Consider the following 21,380-nt stretch of genomic DNA (forward strand, 5'->3'; position numbering starts at 1 on the left):
GGGGTCCCATGGTCAAATCAGTCAGGAATGATGTAAACTATCACGTCTTAAAGGATTTAGGTCGACTTACCCTTTAACCCTGTATATTGGAAAATCCCATTAATACATAGCCTAACCTAAATATTGAGAGAAGTGGCGCTTGAGAATCAAACTCGTTATTAAAAAACAAATTACAGACATGTAGAACGCATCACGTGCAATCGAGCGGTAACGATAATTGATGATTGTATAATATCAACGAGATTAGAATGCGGATTAATCGATTTTGATAGTCGAAAGTCTGATTACAATTTGTCATCTTATCGAGTTTGCGTTAATTGGCGCAGGGCCTTCGTCACAGGTCGATGTAATCATTAATTAATGAGGATAGATTATCGATATCGTAGCTTTAATTTTATACTTATCGAATCAACTTAATTATTTTGAATTAAAAACACATTTTCAAGTAGACTCATTGCTTCTTGAATGATCATAAGAATTTGGAGGATCATTCGGAGGTTTGACGTTTCAAAAGTGCCTTCCCCGTCTATTTGAAATAAATAATTTTGACTTTGAGTTTCATTAGACGACTGTAAAAAAAAATTGTATAAGTAAATATGTTTCTTTTGATGTGAGATTTTTTATCAATTTTGTCTTCAGTAATAAAAATAAAATCTCATTTGCATAACTAGCTAGTTTACGTCAATAGGAGATTACCATATAGAAGAGACAAAACCCAATAATCCGATGTTTGGTATTCACAATTCGGAAATCAAAATCGTATTTCGCGAGAACCATGCAGTTGGCGCCACTGAAGCTTATAATCCTGTTAGTTCAACCACTGCAGTTATTACCAGTCAGTCAAAATGAACACGCACAAAATTAATTGGACTTTTCACTACACACAATCATAAAACAAGAAAACACAATAGTACATACTATTGTTAGTAAATATCGATCATGTTTTTAACTACAGTTACGGTATTGCATACAAAATTAGATAACTAATTACGTAGTGCAACAACAGATGTGTCATATTAAGCAAAGACTTTCAGGGGACATGATAAAGTCAACGCATATTCATTTACATATAAGTAGATTGTTATTGACACAGTTTGCCTAGGTAGATATGTATACCATGCACTGAGACTAATCGGACACAGGCCTTTCGTGGCAAGACGTCTTTGATATTCTTTAGTTTCACTAGTCTATCATCATCATCATCATTTCAGCCACAAAACGTCTACTGTTCAACATAAGCTTCCAGATAGACTGGATAGATGACCCTGCATATCATCCAATGACTTCTCTCGCCTTGGGCGAGGCTAGAGGAGTGTCAGACATCTTACTGACTAAAAATCACCCCGTCCCTACTCCTGCTTTTCATGCCTTAGCCTCGGTAAATCCGTTAGGTAGTCCGTAGTAGCTCCGGAAGCTAGTAGATCCCTGCGACCTTTATTTAGTTCTTATACTCGTAGGGTTTATTTACCTTTTACTTACTGGTCTAACTAGTTACCTAATTATAAAAATTCAGGACCAATTAACACTCGTAAGAACACAAAATGCTTAACAAACGTCTTGAGTCGCAATTGTAACGCTAAATTTTTAGGTTAGAGTTTGAACTAATCTATAAGTAGTTTATGCCCTTTATTGAGGTTGAGGACATCTACAAAACTTTCTATAGCTAGCTTCTAATGGATCTACCACCATTAATTATTATGAACACAGTTAATCTATAAGACGTCAACGTACCTAAGAAATATCGATCAGAATATTTTACCATAGTTAGTATGATGTATCATGCTCTATAATGGAGGAAGGAGGGCAATACCCTCAGACAGATGTATCGATTCCATTCTGTTGACAAGAACATTATGACGAGCGTACAAACAAGAACACATATAACTAATAAATATACATAAGCTGCGAGGTAAACAACTTGGAATGAGGCATCGTATTGAAGCTAAGTAAACTACAATTACTTATATGAACTTGTGTAGTTAGTATTGTCGTAGTCGTTTGCTACGAAATGTATACCTGCTTAAGTAAATGGATAATAATAATAGATTTTAAATGGATATTGTGGTTTTTTTTATTATAACTTTCGTGAGACATACTATAAATTATTATTATATCGGCTTACACACGTAACTGTTTGACGAGTAACTCGACTGGTTTCAAGCCATGCTGTATATTTTATCTGAGTATCATTCTGCGACAATCGCCAATTTGATATTGTATTAGTTCGAATTTAAAATAAAACTAAAGAAATAAGAATAGTGCTTGGGGAACTATGTTCGTCAAATAGATACGTTATTGATATAATGGTAGGTAGTAACTTAGTAAGTACCCAACCCACTGTTAAAAAGGTCATAACTAGGTAATCATCCTCGATAGCTGCAATTATGACGACACGGTCAAGCTTTTCAGTTCAGTCTAAGAAACTGAACAACCTTTTGTTTAATTAACTAAAAGTCACAGTTTACTCACGTACATTAATGGAGAAAAGCTCTACTAGTTTCGAGTCACAAAGGAACTCTTCATCATGAGCAGCGTGCGCAGACGCGGCGACGTCGCAAAGCCTACGTAGGCTGCCTGCTGCTGACTCGAAACTAGTAGAACTTTTCCCCAAACTAGTAGCGATTTTTAGGTTAATATTTAGTATGTCTCACGATACAGTTTATTATAAAAATAAACCTTTTGCTTATTTGAACACAGTATCATTCAAATTCAGTAGATTTAAAAACATATAGTTATGTATTTGAATTTGCAAGTGTTCAGTGTGCTCTCTAGATTAACGAACGCAGATAAGTCTAGTGCCTAGGTATTATTTTAATACTTTTAGGCGGCTAACGAATTCTTATCGGTGTTTATTAACGCAGCCGTTATAATAACGAGCTCATTCGTTACCGGCGTTATCATCACGGTCATAAATTACAATTAAAGTGTTAAAAAGCCTAAAAATATCAAGGTAATACCTACTGTATATTTTATCTGAGTACCTACAGTCAGCGTTGTAATTTTGTTGATATAGGTGATTATTTATCATCAAATTAGTTATTTAATAATTGTTTCTATTTCCACAAGTGTACTCGACGTACTACACTCTGCGGACTATCTAGCGGTTTACCGGGGCTCCGGCTCCAGAAGCAGGAGTATAAACGGAATGGTTTTTAGTCAGGTGAGAGTCTGGCACTCCTAAGAAGTAATTTGATGATAACTAATTCTCCCCTAAAAATAGCCTACTACTTCACTACCGACGCTGCGTACGAGATTCTTGAATGAAGACCACACTCTAACTGCTGTTTTTCAACCTATGAGCTCCATAAACTACTACTTTAACCACATTGGTAATACGCTACTACACACTTTCAATTCGATCTCGGTAAAAGATAGTTTGTTATTTTGGAATAAACATAAAAGTTTTCGAAAAGTGTATTCAAAATGTTTCTTATTTTTCTTGCCTACTGTACACCACATACACTATTAATTGATAGACTTCGAATAGAACTGATTAGTGCTTATGTTTATATCTACAATAAATACTACATACTATAAAATGTACAGATAAGCCAATAGAATATCTGCATGTATTTTATATCAGTTGTAGTATCAAATGTATGTAGATAAAATACACGAAATATCTATTGTCATAGCCTAATTGATTTTATGCTTGTGCCCTTGTATACAATATACAGTAGAAGCTCCTTATTCCCGGGGTATGCGTTCCGTAAATATGCCGCGAATACAGAAACCGTGAATATGGAATGGTAATTTGTATGGGGTTATAGGGGATACGTTCCTAGATGACGAAATTAAGAAGCTAATAGTATATAAAAAAAATGTTTAATTGAACTTTCTGATCATACAGATTGCCTGATGATAATTTTATTATCATCAGGTTTAGGTCACACTAGGTTTAGGCAGAAGTCACAATCTAGACGTAGCTGTAATAAGGTCTATTTTATTTTTTTATCCTTCTACTGACGCGTTGACAAAGGATAGCGAATGTATTTTTTTAGGTTACGCACCGATATTTCGATTCGATCCGCGAATAAAGAAATTTTAGACCGCGAATATGGGAATTGGGTCGCAATTTTTCAATCCGCGAATAGTGAAACCGCGAATGAAGGAAGCGCGAATAAGGAGCTTCTACTGTATTAAATGGAGATAACAACTAATACAAGTGTAAAAACGACTACCAGACCATTTTGTGCCTATTTACATAACAAATTATAATATTTTTAATTGAATATGACATAAATAATCACTTCTTAAGTAGTCTAAATCGTAATTTTGAATAGTTTTTGAGCCCCATATAATAGGTGGTAAGTCTTATGCAAAATATGCTATGACTTCATGCTAACAAGCACAATTTTGTAAAACAAAATATTTAATTAACTACCTGTACTATATTTGATCCAGGAAATTGACACCGGTTTATTGGAAACCTTCCATCAACTAGTAGTTGCAATAAGTTTTCCTGATGTTAATATTAATAAATTAGTCTATATAAGTATGATGATTAATGCTGAAACCTTCTCCGTGTGAGAAGAGGCCTTTGATCAGCAGTGGCCCATGTATAGATTGTCAATGTAAATAATCTATTAGTTATCACATGACTATACTAATTAGTTAGAAATCAGTAGCCAATATTTATGTTATAACTACTCATTACCAATGCGTTTGTAAACCATATTAATTATGGAATATTCCATAACACCATGTTTATTTACATAATGATAAATGCAACCTATGGTAATTATTTTAATTTTTTCTATTATCAGTAGGCCATGGTCTCCATAAGTTACCATATATGCAGGTCTATTATGGTGTTAGAAGCCCCCATACTGATATAAAAATATTTGAGAATTCTATAGGGTCGCTCTACATGACATGGGAGTAAAATTAAAAGAATTCTATATAGAGTTGGCCCACATTACATGGCAATCTTATCTGGTTTAAAGTGTGTTGTTCCTTTGGGGCATAAAATCTACACTAATATAGTTATAAAGCTGAAGAGTTTGTTTGTTGGTTTGAATGTGCTATTCTCCGGAAGTACTGGTCCGAATTGAATACATAGTTAATGTTTTTTTTTTGTGTTAGATATCCAACTTTAGAAAAGATAGTTCATCTATTGTAATTTTAATACCCATTATACAATAGACATTTTGTAGTTAGTCTACAAAAAATCCTATGTGCATAACTTCCAGTTTGAGAGAAATTCTGTCAATTATTCTAACTCTGGAATTTATTTTCTAATATTATAGGTATTATTGTAGAATTACAATAAAAGGGAAATAGTTTTAAAAATTTAGTAATATTATAAATGCCAATGTTTGTCTGGATGAAATTTAGAACAGGGGTAGATTATGGTTTGGAATAACACATAATTATGACTCTTTTTGTCCCATGGGACCACAAATGAAGTCGCTGGCAGAAGCTAGTATATTAATGAATGAACTTATTCATTATTTAACTAGAGAATCCAATGAAAAAGAGAAAAGCAACATCACTATTTATCTCAGTGAAGGAAAATAAGTATTATGGTATACAAATAACTTATTTGGTTAGATAAAACAGTTTCCTGTGCAGTATACAATATTGTAGGAGATGACAAAACACAAAAAGATAAAATTGTAATGAATCTGTCTAGTTACTTACTTCGATAATATTTAAAAAACTAGATAAGTGGAACATGCTGTTATCTTATCATTATCAAATATTTCCTTTATCAGTCTCTGGATAAGGCCTTTTGGCTACTCTTTGTTTTTAGCCTTGTAAGGTTTTAATTTAATTGGTTTCTTGTAACAATAAAGACATTAGTTATTTTAAAATATAAATTTCCCTTACTAAGAAAATATTTTTTATGAATTGTTCATAAAACTGATTAGAGGCACCTAAATAATAACATACAGAAAGGAAGTAACATATTGGAAACACGAGTCAGTTTTATAGAATAAAATATAAAATGTTATGAACACAATAAACGTTGTTATGACTTTAGCGATGAAAAAAAAATACATAAAAATTGGTTTTACCTCAGACAACAAAGGTGCTCTGTCCAAATGCTCTGATGAGGCGAAAGCTGACTCGAAGTAGGGGCCACCACGGCCCCTGGACTCGTACCGGGAGGCTCCATCGTCCCACATCCGAGCTTCGAGCTCATCAGACATTCTGGCGCCGACAATCGCAAAAAAAAACAAGCAGAATCGTTCACTTTGCTAAACACATTTTTTTTCTACAAGTTCACAGAAAACTCCCCGCACGTATCACAGGATATCAGTGAATAAATGAATTTAGAAATATATTATCATTGAATTATTGTACTTTATTAGCGCACGAGATAATACGGCGATAAATATCAGTCGACTCGTTTCGCGTTATTCCCAATACCGACAGACGGACGGAACTTGCGTTCTGAAACTGCTTGCAGCGTGGCAGTCATTTATTGACGTTCCATTTTTTTCTAACTAGAACTTTCATTGATAATTTACTGACATATTTAGGCTTATTTATGATTTTTATAATATCGTAGCATATCTAAGTTTGTCGGAAATCGTTGTTTGCTGAGTCTATAATGTTTTAGACTAAATATATAACAAAATATGTGTGAAATAACTTAGACACCAATTCTTTTAAATATGGTTTTCGAACAGCCGTAGACAGAGCGGTGACAGTTTGACTGACAGCATCACAGCAATCGATATGAATGCGTTCACAAACCTAATGACGCATTCAAAATGAATTCGTTTGGAATGAATAAAAAATATGTACTTAATTTACATAACCTTTGTAAAGGTAGTTTATTTATAAACATTATGACTCACAAAGTTATTGACTTTACTACGAAATCGTTGACCTAGTACAAACGAACGAAAATATAATAAATTTTACCTTTCAATATAATTTAATTATGTAATTCTCAGTAATTAATATTAATTCACTGATAAGGAAAATGATAAATGAATGGTATGAAATATGAAGCATCCTTCATTCATAATTATATTTTAGGTGTTAATAAATAAAACAAAACCAAAGTATGATTAATTGTTTATTGAAATATCTTCTTCATAAAAATTACAAGATTAAAATTATTAAATTACATAAGATGACAAAATATAACAATATTATTTTAATAACACACCATTTGAAATAACACTGCGGAAATAAAAATATATTTTGTATCACTCAACATGGGAGTGGTAGACACTACAGAGAGGTAGATCGAAAGGCTTTAATTGTTTAATTTCTTTATAGTACATAGTTATAAATCACAAAACCTAAATAGCATCTCTATCTACACGTAATGGGTACATTAGATTTTTTTAAAGTTTATGGTATTAGTGGAGTACAGTGCCAATTTAAGGGTTAATTACTACCGTAATAAAGAAAACAAAATTACAAGATTAAAATTATTAAATTACATAAGATGACAAAATATAACAATATTATTTTAATAACACACCATTTGAAATAACACTGCGGAAATAAAAATATATTTTGTACCATAAAAATCATACAGAGGTACCTATAATCATATCATTCATAGATTTACATAAAACGAAAAAAAGGCAAAGATTTTAAATGCTTTTTTTAATTATATTCGCAATGTTATTCCTATGGTAATCGACTATCGGCCGCCTCGAGTCGTCGTTTAGATTTCGGTATCGGAAACGAAACTACACGCGGGATGTTGGGTTTTTAATTACATTTGAATTTGGAATGCGATATTTTTATGACGCCATTTTAATTTGGCGCCAAATGTTGTACCTTTTGCTGTGAAACTTTTATTTGAAATTACGGTGAAGTTAGTTATTTATCAGGAACCTTTAAAAACTATTTTTGAAGAAAAAATTGGAGATCCTAAATTCGTACCTAGCAAATGTTAGAAAGAAGCCAATGTAATGTGAGTATATTTATTTGGTCATGCATACCTTCATCATAATTGATGAACCAATTTCTATTAATTTTGGTACTTAAACAGGGCTGTTTTATTTAAGCAAAAATATGTATTTCACGTAGTAACGACATGTAAAGACTAACAAAAGTTAATAAATGTTCTCAGTTCTTTATGGCATCACTAAATAAATTCATGCTTTGTCCAAAGTAAGGTGAATGACCCGTCATAGCTGTCAGATAAACAATGCATTTTTTTATACGATGTTTATCTCATTGATATTCATCAGTTTGAATATTACAATATGTGAATTGATTATATTATTGTAAGTATTTGTTGTTAGATTTGATATCGACATAATATAATTAGGTATTAGTCTCTATTAATATATATTTTGTTTTAAGGCGTCAAAATTTAAACTTCTGTCTGTTCTTTAGCAACTAAACTCGGTCTACCAATATAATTAAGTACATATATGACGAAGAAACCATAACACTACCATTCGTTACTCAAATTTCACCTCTACTCCCTCAAAAATAAGTTCGTAATTACCCCAAACGTATTAAAAAACCCAACTTCCCGCGCATCCATACACAATAAACTGTCAATTCCTTGACCAGGAACATAATTATAGGACCACAGATCACACACCATATTTAATGAAAAGAGGTATAAAAGCTAGAACCTACATACTGGTTGGCTACCAATAAGATTTGTTCTGTTAGGACAAGACCATGCGATTTGTTGAACTTTTGACTTTATTTTTTATGATATAAAGTATATTTTTGTATAGAAATAATGGGTGGGTACTTACTGTATCGGTTTTACTAGTTATTTTAGTCCTATCGTGATAGGAGGCAAATATATAGTAATAGTAAATAGAAGTTCGTTTGTTTGGATGTTTGTCCGTCAATTACGCTGAAACTACTAAACGGATTTTGATGAAATTTGGTATACAGACAGGGTATGAGCTTGGATGATAGGATATTTTACTTTTTTATCAAACGGTAACGCGGGCGAAGCCGCTGGCAGTGCCTAGTATAACATATAACTACGAATCGCGATACTTAATAATACTTTGGAGGAATTGCTCTAGAGGTATATTACCTTACAATATAGTTCGATGTATGTCAAAATAAATTCAGTTAAAATAAATAAGTTCAACAAATCGCATACGACTTACAAATGGAATGCTAATACATATTACTACAAAATATTTATTGAACATGGCGGTTTATTTGAACTTGACGAGATAAAAAGAAAAAAATAAGGAATTCATGAATTTCGATACTTTCAGTTCAAAAGATTTGTTTAAAACTATGTTTGAATATAATTTGAACGTTTTCTGACTGCACATAAAATTAAACAAAGCAAAACTAAAATTCAGTTACCAATTGTAGTGTTTAAATCTATCTCGGTACGAGAGGAATAGAACCATAATCAGATAGTGCTATCCCTGTCTAACAGACTTCCAAAGGCGTTTTTAAAAGATCAAGTTCAAATAAACACCTAATAAATACCAATAAATTGACAATAAGCAAAAATAGCAACAATTTTGGTCTAACAAAATGTCTATGGTAATTATTTGTATAGACAAGAAAAATTAATTACTGTAAACTAATTATTATGTCCATCGCTACACATGTTGTTCAGGTTTATAAGCCCCAGTTGTGGCTTGAAACTAGTCGAGCACTCCCGAACAGTTACGCGTAAACACTATATTCTCAATAGTAATAATAGTTAACTGGTTAACTATTCCATAGCCACCCACACCCATAACCCTATCATTTATTATTACCATATTTCACAATAGTCCTGCATCAACCGGGATTGTCTTTGGGTGCACTTTCATAGTGCATACAGGGATAATTGCAGGCTGATGTCCCATTTCACATAGATTAAAATTGTTCAACGGGCCTCTGCGAGTTGGTTTTGGCCCATCATACGCCTTCCAAAGGTCCCGTGATAGGAAAAAGACTAACATAATTATAGAAAAAAACTTTGTTTCATTCAAATATACTTTTTCTTGTCTATAAAAACAACTATCCAAAAGACATTAATAATTTTGTACATGGACATTTGATCTTTACTCGGCAAAGATACAAAATGAACTCTATACTATAAGGAATAAGTTTTAAATTCAAAACTGTGGTAGACTTGGATTCATGTGTTCTAAGGAAGAAGGTTGTATATGAAGGTTTTATGAAACGCCTTTCTATTCTAGTGTTGCCTGTCTTAAAAAATAGTTTTGTTTCGAGTAATTTTCTCTAAAATATTTCATTTTGGTACAATGTAATACTCGCTAATGTTTGATTATTTTGTACTATATAAAAATGCTTGTTTTTAAATTATATTTTAGCTCATTGATATACAAAAAATCCTAAAAAAATAAGATAGTTGGGAAACAAAAAATTTTTGTTTAATATTTTAGTCTTAAGCCGTCTTTAAATCTTTTCCATTGAAGCGGAGCGGAGATTTCGAGCATAGTGATTGGTCAATTCGTGCACCGGTAAGCTCCTCTGCTCCGCGTCAGGGGAAACGCGGCCTTAGGATCGTTGTCACGCCTTTTACCACCGAACAGTTTTCTTTCGACAGTTAATGCTTTAACACATATATGTAATTGTATATCAATGAACTATAAGTACTTTAAATACTCCGAAAACCCCAAAATACTAATAACCGTTTACCCTAATAAAGATAACGCATTTCAATTCTCTATTTTCACTCAAATAACACCATTCACACAAACACAGAACCTCTTTATTTAAATTAAATAATTGAACTACACACATTCCCTAATATTTATATAGCAACCATGATAAATACTTGAAAATAAACCCTATTGAAAGGGACATAAGAACCAAGAAGGCTTAAATCACATCACCAATTTCCATTGTGAACAATTTTAAACCTTATCTTCATACTTTAAGATATTCATTCAACTAAAGATTTGACAAGGCAAGATAACATCAGGATTTTCCACCGTAAATCATTTTAAACTGGGCCTTTTCAGACTAGCGGTTAAGGAGCATGTTAAAAGGGGAACGGGAGTGCAACGAATACGACAAACACGCCTCGGCGTATTTGCGACACAGCCGCGACGTATTCGCGACACAACCGCGGCGTATTCGCTCCCAAACCGCTAGTATAGCCCTTTAACATCCTAACATTAAGACCGGTATTCAACTAAAGATTAGACAACACTAGAATAAAAAGGCGTGGTTAGCAAAAAGCTGTCTGTCTCGCTCGGCCACAGTGCGTGCGAGCGAGAGAGAGTGGGATGGGTATCGAGTTAGACGACGACAACGAGCGGCGTGTCTATGATCATAACGACTGCGGCGGCGGCAGGGCGCGCGCCGCGGCCAGCCCGCCCGCGTCCAGCCGGGGCCAGTCCACGAACTCCTTGCCGTGTCTGGAACAACATATTCATTTAAATTACTCTAAACCTAATCAGGTGGCGGCTTGTTGTTCTATGTGAAGGACTAAGGAGAGTCCTTTGTTCAACAGTGGACGTCTTCCGGCTGATAATGATGATGAAACCTAACTTGACTTGTCTAATGAATTACACTATCTATTGGTGAAAATCATAATGACAACACTTGCAAATAGCAATTACAACAGATAGGTGGCGGGTATTTCTCTCAGTCTAACATTGAAAAGAAATATTCAATCCCTGTTTGCGTCGAAACTGAGCCCAAATTACCTAATTACAAAGCTCTATTTACACTTGATTATCTGCCATTTAAAATACCAAGAATTGATTTTTGTACTCTACAAGATCTAGGTATCTGAACTGGATCTAGGCTACACTATCAGATAGATTGAAAACAATTTCTTTTTTTTTTAAGAGTACCGATTCTACACTTTGTAACGAGCACCTAGCTTCACTGAGTGATAGACTGACTGACAATTGAATTTGACGCTTCGAAGGTGCCTAATTGAGGATTATTTTAAATAAATGCTTTGACTATGGCTATACTCGTATAGTGGCTTAATTCTACATTACTATTATACTTTTTATATATCTTAAAGCTACTCGCTACGTACCTGAAGATGAAGGTGAGCGTGGCGGTGACGGCGGCGCCCCAGAACATGAGGTACAGCAGCACCTCGCTGGTGTAGCGCTGCGGCAGCGTCGCGCTCGCGCAGAACATCGACATCGCCACCAGTAGCACCGACGGGAACTACACCACATATTAAAAGGTCAGTTATACAAGAATATTACATAACTAGCTACTTCCGCGCGGTTTCACCCGCTCTGCTCGGTTCCTATTGATCGTAGCGTAATGATTTATAGCCTATAACCTTCCTCGATAAATGCGCTATCCAACACAAAAAGAATTATTCAAATCGGACCCGTAGTTCCTGAGATTAGCGCGTTCAAACAAACAAACAAACAAACTCTTCAGCTTTATAATATTAATAGTATAGATTAGTATAGATTAGTATAGAGGGTTTTTCGGTTTTTCGAAAACGTTAGTACGGAGTCTGAAATTGTGCCCAGTATATGGCAATAGGCTCACCCCCTATTACATGAGACTTATAACACAAATGGTGAAAAAGTGCCTGTACATTGTATAACCGATAGCGGCATTACGTGCCGTAACGTGCACCTCTGCCTACCCCTTCGGGGGTAAAAGGCGTGACGTTGCTTTATACAAGAATATTACAGTATTATGTTGTAAAGAGTAGAGAATAAAGTGTAATTTATCACTTTCTCACACTGGACTTCCACCTTTCGAGGCCGCTGACGACCGCAATTTATTATACCGCGGGTTATTTCATCTTCTTTTTTTATGAGAGAGTTTGCTTTACGTTGAACAAAAACGAAATTGATGAGAACGCGTTCGGCACTCTGATTGGCCGGCGCGAATGAACCAACCAATCAGGCCGAACACGGTAACGTGTCGATCTTGGTAACCGTAAAACAAACTAGTACTAAACGCTTTGTACTGCTCTTGTAAGACAAACGTGTCGGTGTATAATATGTATACCTTGTGCGCCGTAGCATGGTGCGGCTGACAGATTCAGTAAAGTTTCGTATCACTCTTGAAAGTTGCTGCGATTTAAAAATTATGCCTTAGTATTTTAGCTGTATCACATTCGTATTATGTTAAATCATTCGGAAGTGTAGTTAATTAAATAAAAACCATCCGGAATGTTCTAGTCTTTAAATAAAATCTAATGAAATGAAATAAAGTAAAGTATTGTGCGTATAACGTAACGCCATAGTCGTGTTTAGAGATGGGATGTACTGCTACGATGGATAGGTAGTCGATGTTTTTTTAGAATAAAAAACGAAAATCGTGCGTCCTTCAATTATCACTCTTTTTCTAATGTCCATCCCTAAAGAAAGACGCCAACGTCATATAGGCAACTGTCACCCGCCCCATGCTACAGCGCACTTAGGTATAGTAGAATGATGGTACAACGTACCGTGATATACTTCCAGTCTCTGTCCCTGCGCAGTGGACAGGGCAGCGTGTTGCCCTCGCCGTCCGTCACCACGTACTTACCCAGGAACAGGTCGATCGAGTCCTGGGGAACGACAACAACAGTTTTATTTTACCATTTTGAAGAGCGTAAGATCTGTTGTCGCCTTTTTTTATGGCTGAATATCATCAATGATGCCTTGGGCGAGGCTAACAGAGGCAGAAAACGGAGAGAGGTGGCCTCCTATTGTGAAACTGTGATGTCCCAAAAGGAGGCGGCCGAGCGGGATCGTGAGATCCCACCTTTTATCCCCAGAAAGCGTGCACTACATTACAAGGTATCCCCCCGTCACAAAAAAAAAAAAGGTATAGTAGAATGATGGTACAACGTACCGTGATATACGGGCAGTCTCTGTCACCTGCGCAGTGGCTCCGGGGTTGCGCTGTTACCTATCGCCGTCCGTCACCACGTACTTACTCCATAGGAACAGGTCGATCGAGTCCTGGGGAACGAGCAAACAGTTTTATTATTTTATTGTAACTTTCGTGACAGACATACGTAAATTAATTATTATTATTTGACGTTCAAAGATCTTTTGTCGCCTTTTTTTGATGGCTGAATATCATCAATGATGCCTTGGGCGAGGCTAGTGCGTGTATCATACTTTTACCGACTAAAAATCACCCCGTTCCTACCCCTAGTGTCGAGTGTTAGCCATGGTAACCCGCCGAGCAGTCCGTCGCCAAAATCGATTTTAATCTAAACATTCTGGATTACGACACCCGCCAGAAGGCTAGGAGTGGTGACTAATGTACTATATTAGGTACCTGTCTAAACCCATCACTGAAGTTGTTCTTGTAGTATCGCGTGAGAGAGTTGACCCCATCGCGCACAAGTCCCAGTCGAGTCCGCTTGCCTGTACGGGTGAAGTCTGTCTTCAGGGCGCCTGTACCCGAGTACTGTGTCGATATTATGTCTGCGTGGTCTGCCCATACCTGGGGGAGGAGACGGGAATATGTAATAATATGTTATACCGCCGATGGATGGAGATACCGTGAAGATTAACTCAACTGTAAATTACCACAAATCCAGAAACTCTATATCCGAAACAAAGATTATAAGTATCTTTAGCAAGGATCTTAAGTTTCCGTGGGATAAAAAGTAGTCTGTGACCATAATCTATCCCTGTTCCAAATTTCATTCCGATCCCTTCAGCCGTTTCAACGGGATTGAGTAACAAACATACACAAACTTTTACATTTATAATGTAAGTAAGATATAGAGGCTATATCCAATCAGGCCCTAAGTATACTCACATTACATACATACATACGCCAATTGCTACGAATCTTACATACTTCTTTCGCTTCATCAACAGTCATCAGTCTTATAATGCATGCTCGTCGGTTAAACGTACTTCTAATTAGGCCCTTTTTTAATATATCGCTAATCTGGTCGCTATACTCACATTGTTAAACAAGTTGTCGAACTCAGCATGCTTCTCGTCGTCGCTGTTGGTGACGGCGAGTATCCTGAGCGCGGCCGTGAGCTGCAGGCGCGCCAGCAGGCTCTGCACCACGTTGGTGCGGTCCAGGCAGTCCACGCAGTTCGTGCGGAACACTCCGTTCTGCCGGAGGAGGACTGTTCCTCCGCGGGAGAGGAAGTAACCGAATTCTGCCTGGAAGAGAGAGGAGAGAGAGGAAAATTAGGAAAAAATATTGATTGTTTTCAGTGTTTTCTCCTGTGTCGTAGGTGCATTTACAAACACACAATTTCACATACACATGACACCTAGAGCCGGAACAACAATCTTTGAATCACACAAACGGTTGCTCCGTGAGAGAATTGAACCCGCGGCACGTTACACATTACAAATTTTGCAGCGAACGACATCGCACAATCAATTCATGATCATGAATCCCAATCTGACTCGAAATTAAACGAGTGTCGTCGAAAATATAAAAGTTTTTTTTTCACGTATATAAATCTATACTAATATAATAAAGCTGAAGAGTGTGTTTGTTTGACTACGCTAGTCTCCGGAACTACTGGTCCGATTCGAATTATTCTTTTTGTGTTAAATATTGCATTAATCGAGGAAGGTTATAGGCTATAAATCATCACGCTATAATCAATAGGAACCGAGCAGAGCGGGTGAAACCGCGCGGAAGTAGCTAGTTAACAATAAAAATGTATAGTTACCTGTTCCAACTTGATCCTGTCAATGAGCACGTTGAGCCGGTAGTACCGCATGGAGCGGCACTCGGCGTGGAAGTCGAACGGTTCGTACCTGACGCCGGGCAGCGCGGCCGCCGCCACTGCCGCGCGGAACCCGCGCTCCAACGCTTCTTCCTTGCCGTGCTGGTCGATCTGGGGGGGCGAACGGGGAATTTAACATTTAAAAAAACCTGTTTAACCGCCGCACTCAGAGTAATTTAATGGTTACTTAACCCAGTCCTTAGCATTGTTTTCGGAACAAAATCTTTACTAAGGAATAGGTTAAGTAACCATTAAATGTCTTTGAGTGCGGCACTAAAGTGTGTTTAATTATGATTTTTGTTGTTTGTTTCGTCGCGAGTTTTATTATACATACATAACTTCACGTCTGTCTCTTAGAAGTCCCATATTTATGAGCAGCATTCCGAAATGAATATGTGCTTCTAGCATGACTTGAAACTAGTCGAGTTCCTCGACAAATAGTTACATGAATACGCCGAAAAACAACTGTTTAATTAATTTAGTAATGTGGATTCGGCTATCATTATGCCGATGGTTGTGTCGGCCAATGGTTTGATCCCTAAAAGCGTCGACATCCATCTTACGTAAGTACTCCTCAAAACGGCATGTATTGTGAGGAGGTTTCTGTGTTTGGAGCACTAACCACCGATATCTTGGAGTCGGCTCCTATTTTTATATTTTGAAATGTTATTTTATTTTGTATTTTATACGTAATATTTAAGAGAATTTTATATCTCACGAAAGTTACAATATAGACATCTTCTCATCAAATATCATCACTTACCAAATTAACCAACACCTGATTCCCATATCTCTGTTGCTGATCCCTCAAATGCTTAGTATAAGCGGCGACATGGTCCTCATGCGACAGTTGCATGGCGGGCTTGTACTTGATGTCGGGGTACTGGCTCCAGAACAACGGGATCGAACCCCGCGTCTGCACGAACGAAGACTTCTCCCCACCACGCTCTATTATCTGTTCCGTTTCCACGAAGTTCGCTACGTTACCCTGTGAGGAGGAATGGGTTATATTATTGAAGGCTGTGTTCATACAATTATATATTACAGACTTAAAAAAAGGATATTCTCAGTATGACCTGTATGTGTGTTTGTGCGCGATTATCTCGCGTTTGGCTGAACCGATTTTGTTGCGGTTTTCAGCATAGTATTTTTCAGACTAAGGAGAAGGTTTTAGGGATATTACCTGACTTAAAATAAATGGAGGTGGTAAAGAAAATTTAAGGCGGTTCTCTGTTTAAATAAAAGGTTTTATGTAAGCTATGTTTACTTAAATTTTCATGAACAAACATGTATTTTGACAAAAGTCAATATTATTAAGCGATATCTGTATGTTAATTTTATTCCAAAGCTACAAAAATATTACTAAACTAAACAAACTACAAATCAGCCAAGCAAAAGTCCACCTTATCACCTATGTCATAAGCCTCACCTGCGCATCGACTCCTCGCATGAAGAACCTGGTCCCTGCCCTGTCGACACACCGCCGCGACACCAGCGACCACGTCAACGAGTGACCGTTCACTGTCACGTTGTTTATAGACACGACTGTATACGAGTTAAGGGAATAAAGGCTTTATTCTTGTGGAGATTAAGGTTGAAAATTTGTTGTAGACATTATCTGTATCTAGACGGAACTCCGGTTTATTTTTCTTTAATTCAAATTAACTTTTGTAATTAAAAAATAGACAAGTGTAGTATACTTGTCATAATCATAGGATTATATACTGTAACTGTTGTACCCATACTGTAAAAAGGGGTAAATAGAATTGAAAGGGTGAATAGACACACCTTCTGTCTTGTGTCTATTCACCCTGGATGATAAGTTAGAATATTTTCCCAACATTTATTCACCCCTCTGCTGTATCTTTTTACCCCTGGAATTCTATTCACCCCGTTTTGCGGTACATGGTAAAACTGCAAGCAGCCCCCAACAGACTTAAAGTATATTATCCTAATTATACACTTTCAGTAGCATAACTGTCATCCCCAAGCCACCGTTTACTCATGGGGATTAGAACCACCCCTCATCTTCGTCCTCCAATTCATGATTATGACCATGATGATGATGCTCCTATCATACCTTTCTAAGGTATAATAAAAAAGGATACAGCCTTGTATGATCGGCAGCGTGAACCGCGAGAACTGCTGGTGAGAGTAGTCGCGCAGTAGGAAGCCGTTCCACAGGAACCGAGGGTCCGCGCGGTTTGCTATGGACATCTGGAAATTAATACACAAAATTACATAAAATATTAAATTCATTAGCAGTCCATTGTCTCTGCCTACCCCCCATGGGAGACAGGCGTGAGGTTATGTCACGCCATGCGTTGTTTCACGTCATACATACGTATGTATGAAACGCATAAGGTGCGTGAAACAACGCTTGCATTATGTTTCATTGTGTGAGTGAGGTTATAGAAGCCCAGTAGTCAGTAAAACTCTTTTAGCAGTGTTTCGGGTGTCCATTTGCGGCACCGTTTGCTTACCATCAGGTGAACCACGAATTATAATACTCGAATAAAATCGGGACACATCATCCTTATGAAACTTTGGCTTGCAAGTGACACATCAATTTAAAAATATTGAACCAATTTAAAAATCGATTAGACAAATATTTAGTCAACTGCAAGAAATGAACTAGTGAAAATTAACAGGATGCGGGCGTTATCAGTTATTTCAACTGCTAAATAAAAAAAAGTCTGCTCACCCTATGGAAGTCCGGAGTGACGGAGTGCAGGCGCTGCAGGCAGTGCGTGAGGTCGTAGCTGTAGGAGAAGTAGATGCCCACCGTGTCCAGCGCCGCGCGGAGCATGCGCTCGTATGTCGCGTTGTCTTCTATCTGTACATACAAACATATATAAGATCACACTTGTAAATCTTTGTATAAGTCAGTGGTGCAAATATTAAAGGCATGTTTCACAATATTAGCATACGTCACACATAACTTAAATGGAAAAAAATCGAACCATCAAATGTAAAAAAAAAACTATCTGCAAAAATTGTGTCTAACAGGTATACAAACTAAATTAACTTTTTATTAAAAAAATCACAGTTTGCTCACGTATATTAATGGAGAAAAGCTCTACTAGTTGGTCACGCTGCTCATGATGAAGATTTGACTCAGAACTGGTAGAACTTTTCTCCATTAATATATGTGAGGAAACCATGATTTTTAGTTAACACGTTAACTGCCACGTAGGTCACCGGTGACCTACATTAGTGGAAGATTTGCCTTTAACAGTTTTCTAATGGCAGTTAAAGGTTTAATTTAGTATGTCTTATGACAATTATTATAACAAAAAGTATATCTTTAAATTACGTATTTTCATGTCAAATATCAACCATAATAATACAAATAGAGTTGGTACTAGTATACATACCTGTTTGCTAGTTAAATGTGTGTTGGAGCGTGCATAAGGTATGATGTCTGTGCCCGCCAGCTGGTATATCTCGTGCCCATTTAGTTTGCCCACCTGTAGGGGAAATAATAATATTTTTTTACACTTAACAAAGGTGTGACAGGTATATGACATTAATGTTTTTGAATGCATTCATGGAGCAATGGAAAATACTAAAAAGTTAATAGTTTTTAACGTACCAAAATTCTGTATTTGGCGACAACTAAATATAATCCAGATATAAGCTTGATTGAACCCAGGAAGCCACATACTGGTCGGTATGCATTCGCTGGGATAGGAATTTTTACTGAACCAATGTCTGCAAAAAATTAAATTATAATAATATTTATCAATTTTTTCACCATAAGTAAAGAATGAGGTTGTCAAAAGTTATGTTATCAATATAATATAATAAAAAAATTACAAGTTATCACAACAAGATTTAGAAGAATTAAAAGTAATGGAAGTCAGGAACCGAAACTAGAATAAGCTGTGCTATTGGCTCCCAATTTAAAAAACACATTGGTAATAACCTATTTATGTATATTACTTAGTACAGCAGGACCTCTTTAATCCGAACCCCTCTAGTCCGAACACCTCTGTAATCCGAACCCCCGACCCGAGTCCGCGCTGTCTCGCTCTCGCCCGCCAGATACTTTCTGAACGTCAAAATACTGGATTTCTTCAAAAATGTTGAATAAATAATATGTAACGTTTATAGATTAATACAACTATTGTATTATGTATGTACCCATTATGTAGTTTTATTCGCAAAAAATACCCTTATCATCTATATCCCTATAATCCGAACGCTCCACCAATCCGAACGGGGGCTAAATTTTCCGAGTTCGGATTAAAGAGGTCCTGCTGTAGTAGTAGTAGTACTTAATTAAATAGGATAGTTTAAACCAAATAAAATAACCAATTATGAAATCATGTGATGTAATATATCAGATTGGTGTAATCTATTTATTTCTAAATATTACCTTTGACAGAAGCTTCCCCAGTGACTCTGTCTATAACTAGAATCTCTGTGGGATGTATTGTGGGCTCCAAATAGAATTTGTCTGAAGTTGTATATCTGAAAGTAAGACATTCCAACATTAGGTCAATTTTCAACTCTATTGGTTTGTGATAAAGTAGAAAATCGAAAATTTATTGGCAGATGTGCTGGCCTTCTGTGATTCAGTGATTAGTGCACTTGTTTAAACAGCTTCGAGTATCATTTATAACTACAGTTACTAACAATACATTGGGCAATCAAGATTTAAGGTATTTTGGTAAACATTACAACATATTTATTGTATACTAAAGTAGCATTTACATAAGCAGCGGCTTTGCCTGTATATATAGTATATTCTTTTAGGATTAAAAATAATCTTCCTGTACTTTTACTTTACTTTTTTTATGTCTGTACTTTTCCAATTTTAAGAAGAGTGATGTAGTAGATAAATTTAGAGATTTCAAACTTTGCTTTGCATATAAATGTAATAATTAGTTCTTTGATAAAACTTTTCTACAATAATATTATTTATTCAGTTATTAAAAATCCTAATTTAAAAGTACTAATTAAATAATTAAATTAGTAACATAAGTAATCATATTTATTAGAAGAAGATATAAACATAAGTATAGTAGCAATTTTCTTAGATTCTTATTGAGAAGCCATTTTAAATTGAAAACAAATAGCTTCTATGTATAAGAGCAAAGGTTAGCGTAAATAATGACACGCAAATTAGTTTCATTTACAGTCTTAACAAGCTTGCAATGACTTGCAATACAACATTTTTTATTTTCTACTTTTTTTTCAAGGGAATGGTTGAAAAGCATGAAGTTTATACACAATATTGCTAGTATAGCTTAAACTATCGTCAAATAATTGTATGTGACGTAATTATCAGATACGGCTGACTTAATTTTACGACTTGTATCGCTCTAAGCAGTCCCTTTATAATGCAAATTATGGTGATTGAAAAACGTAAATATAACAATAACATCTTTAAATCTTGAGCATGTCACCAGTTTTTATTCAATTTTCAATGACTATTAGTGACAAATACACCGCATATTGTACAAAATTGTATACGGCTTCGAGGAAAACATGAATGCAAGATACACGTAAGGTAAAGATTTGAGGGAGCCGTATTTACAAAATATAACGCACATGCCATGATTTTTTTAAGAAAATAAGAAACTTACAATTTAATATCATCGTGAATACTTAGCAGATCTGCCATTATCAACGATTTATCGGCAAAATAAATTTAATTTTCTAACATACACTTGTGAAAACTTGACATTTACTACATGACATGACACTAGTGTTGCTAAAATAAATTTTTATTTGAGTGATTGTCATGGTTAGTACGAGTCAAGGTTAGGAAAATCGACTAAAGCGTTATACATTATACGCA

The 21,380-nt window shown here is 35.8% G+C and overlaps 2 protein-coding genes across 3 annotated transcripts in view; both read right to left on the reverse strand.

Moving 5' to 3' along the window:
• The window catches only part of LOC118277118 (zinc transporter 2), a 31,214-nt gene extending 24,817 nt beyond the window's left edge, over positions 1 to 6,397 (reverse strand). The window contains exon 1 of the mRNA XM_035595809.2: positions 6,021 to 6,397. Coding sequence (XP_035451702.1) covers positions 6,021 to 6,155 — 135 coding nt within the window. The 5' untranslated portion in view covers positions 6,156 to 6,397. The remainder of the gene's footprint in view (positions 1 to 6,020) is intronic.
• A 1,315-nt stretch (positions 6,398 to 7,712) lies between these two features.
• On the reverse strand, positions 7,713 to 21,320 carry LOC118277110 (phosphatidylinositol-3-phosphatase SAC1). 2 transcript variants are annotated; one of them, XM_035595798.2, is made up of 14 exons: positions 21,166 to 21,320; positions 19,953 to 20,047; positions 19,167 to 19,285; positions 18,949 to 19,041; positions 18,276 to 18,407; positions 17,680 to 17,788; positions 17,001 to 17,116; positions 16,335 to 16,559; positions 15,515 to 15,682; positions 14,781 to 14,990; positions 14,140 to 14,307; positions 13,316 to 13,417; positions 11,927 to 12,063; positions 7,713 to 11,291 (listed from the first exon to the last, which is right to left on the reverse strand). In XM_035595798.2, the coding sequence occupies exons 1-14, from the start codon at positions 21,201 to 21,203 to the stop codon at positions 11,204 to 11,206; spliced, it is 1,800 nt and encodes a 599-aa protein (XP_035451691.2). In that variant the 5' UTR covers positions 21,204 to 21,320; the 3' UTR covers positions 7,713 to 11,203. The 2 variants fall into 2 exon arrangements, with proteins under 2 accessions (XP_035451691.2, XP_050552190.1); XM_050696233.1 differs by lacking the exon at positions 14,140 to 14,307 and having other exon boundaries at positions 10,425 to 11,291.
• Positions 21,321 to 21,380: the final 60 nt, after the last annotated feature.

Source organism: Spodoptera frugiperda, chromosome 10 (assembly GCF_023101765.2).
Source record: "Spodoptera frugiperda isolate SF20-4 chromosome 10, AGI-APGP_CSIRO_Sfru_2.0, whole genome shotgun sequence".
NCBI lineage: Eukaryota > Metazoa > Arthropoda > Insecta > Lepidoptera > Noctuidae > Spodoptera > Spodoptera frugiperda.

Coding starts and splice junctions, on each gene's coding strand:
- LOC118277110 (XM_035595798.2), bottom strand. CDS start 21,203: ATGGCAGATCTGCTAAGTATTCACGATGATATTAAATT. Junction 17,117..17,679: donor GCTGCCGATCATACAAGGCT/GTATCCTTTTTT, acceptor ACTCGTATACAG/TCGTGTCTATAAACAACGTG. Junction 11,292..11,926: donor ACGCTCACCTTCATCTTCAG/GTACGTAGCGAG, acceptor ATGTTGTTCCAG/ACACGGCAAGGAGTTCGTGG.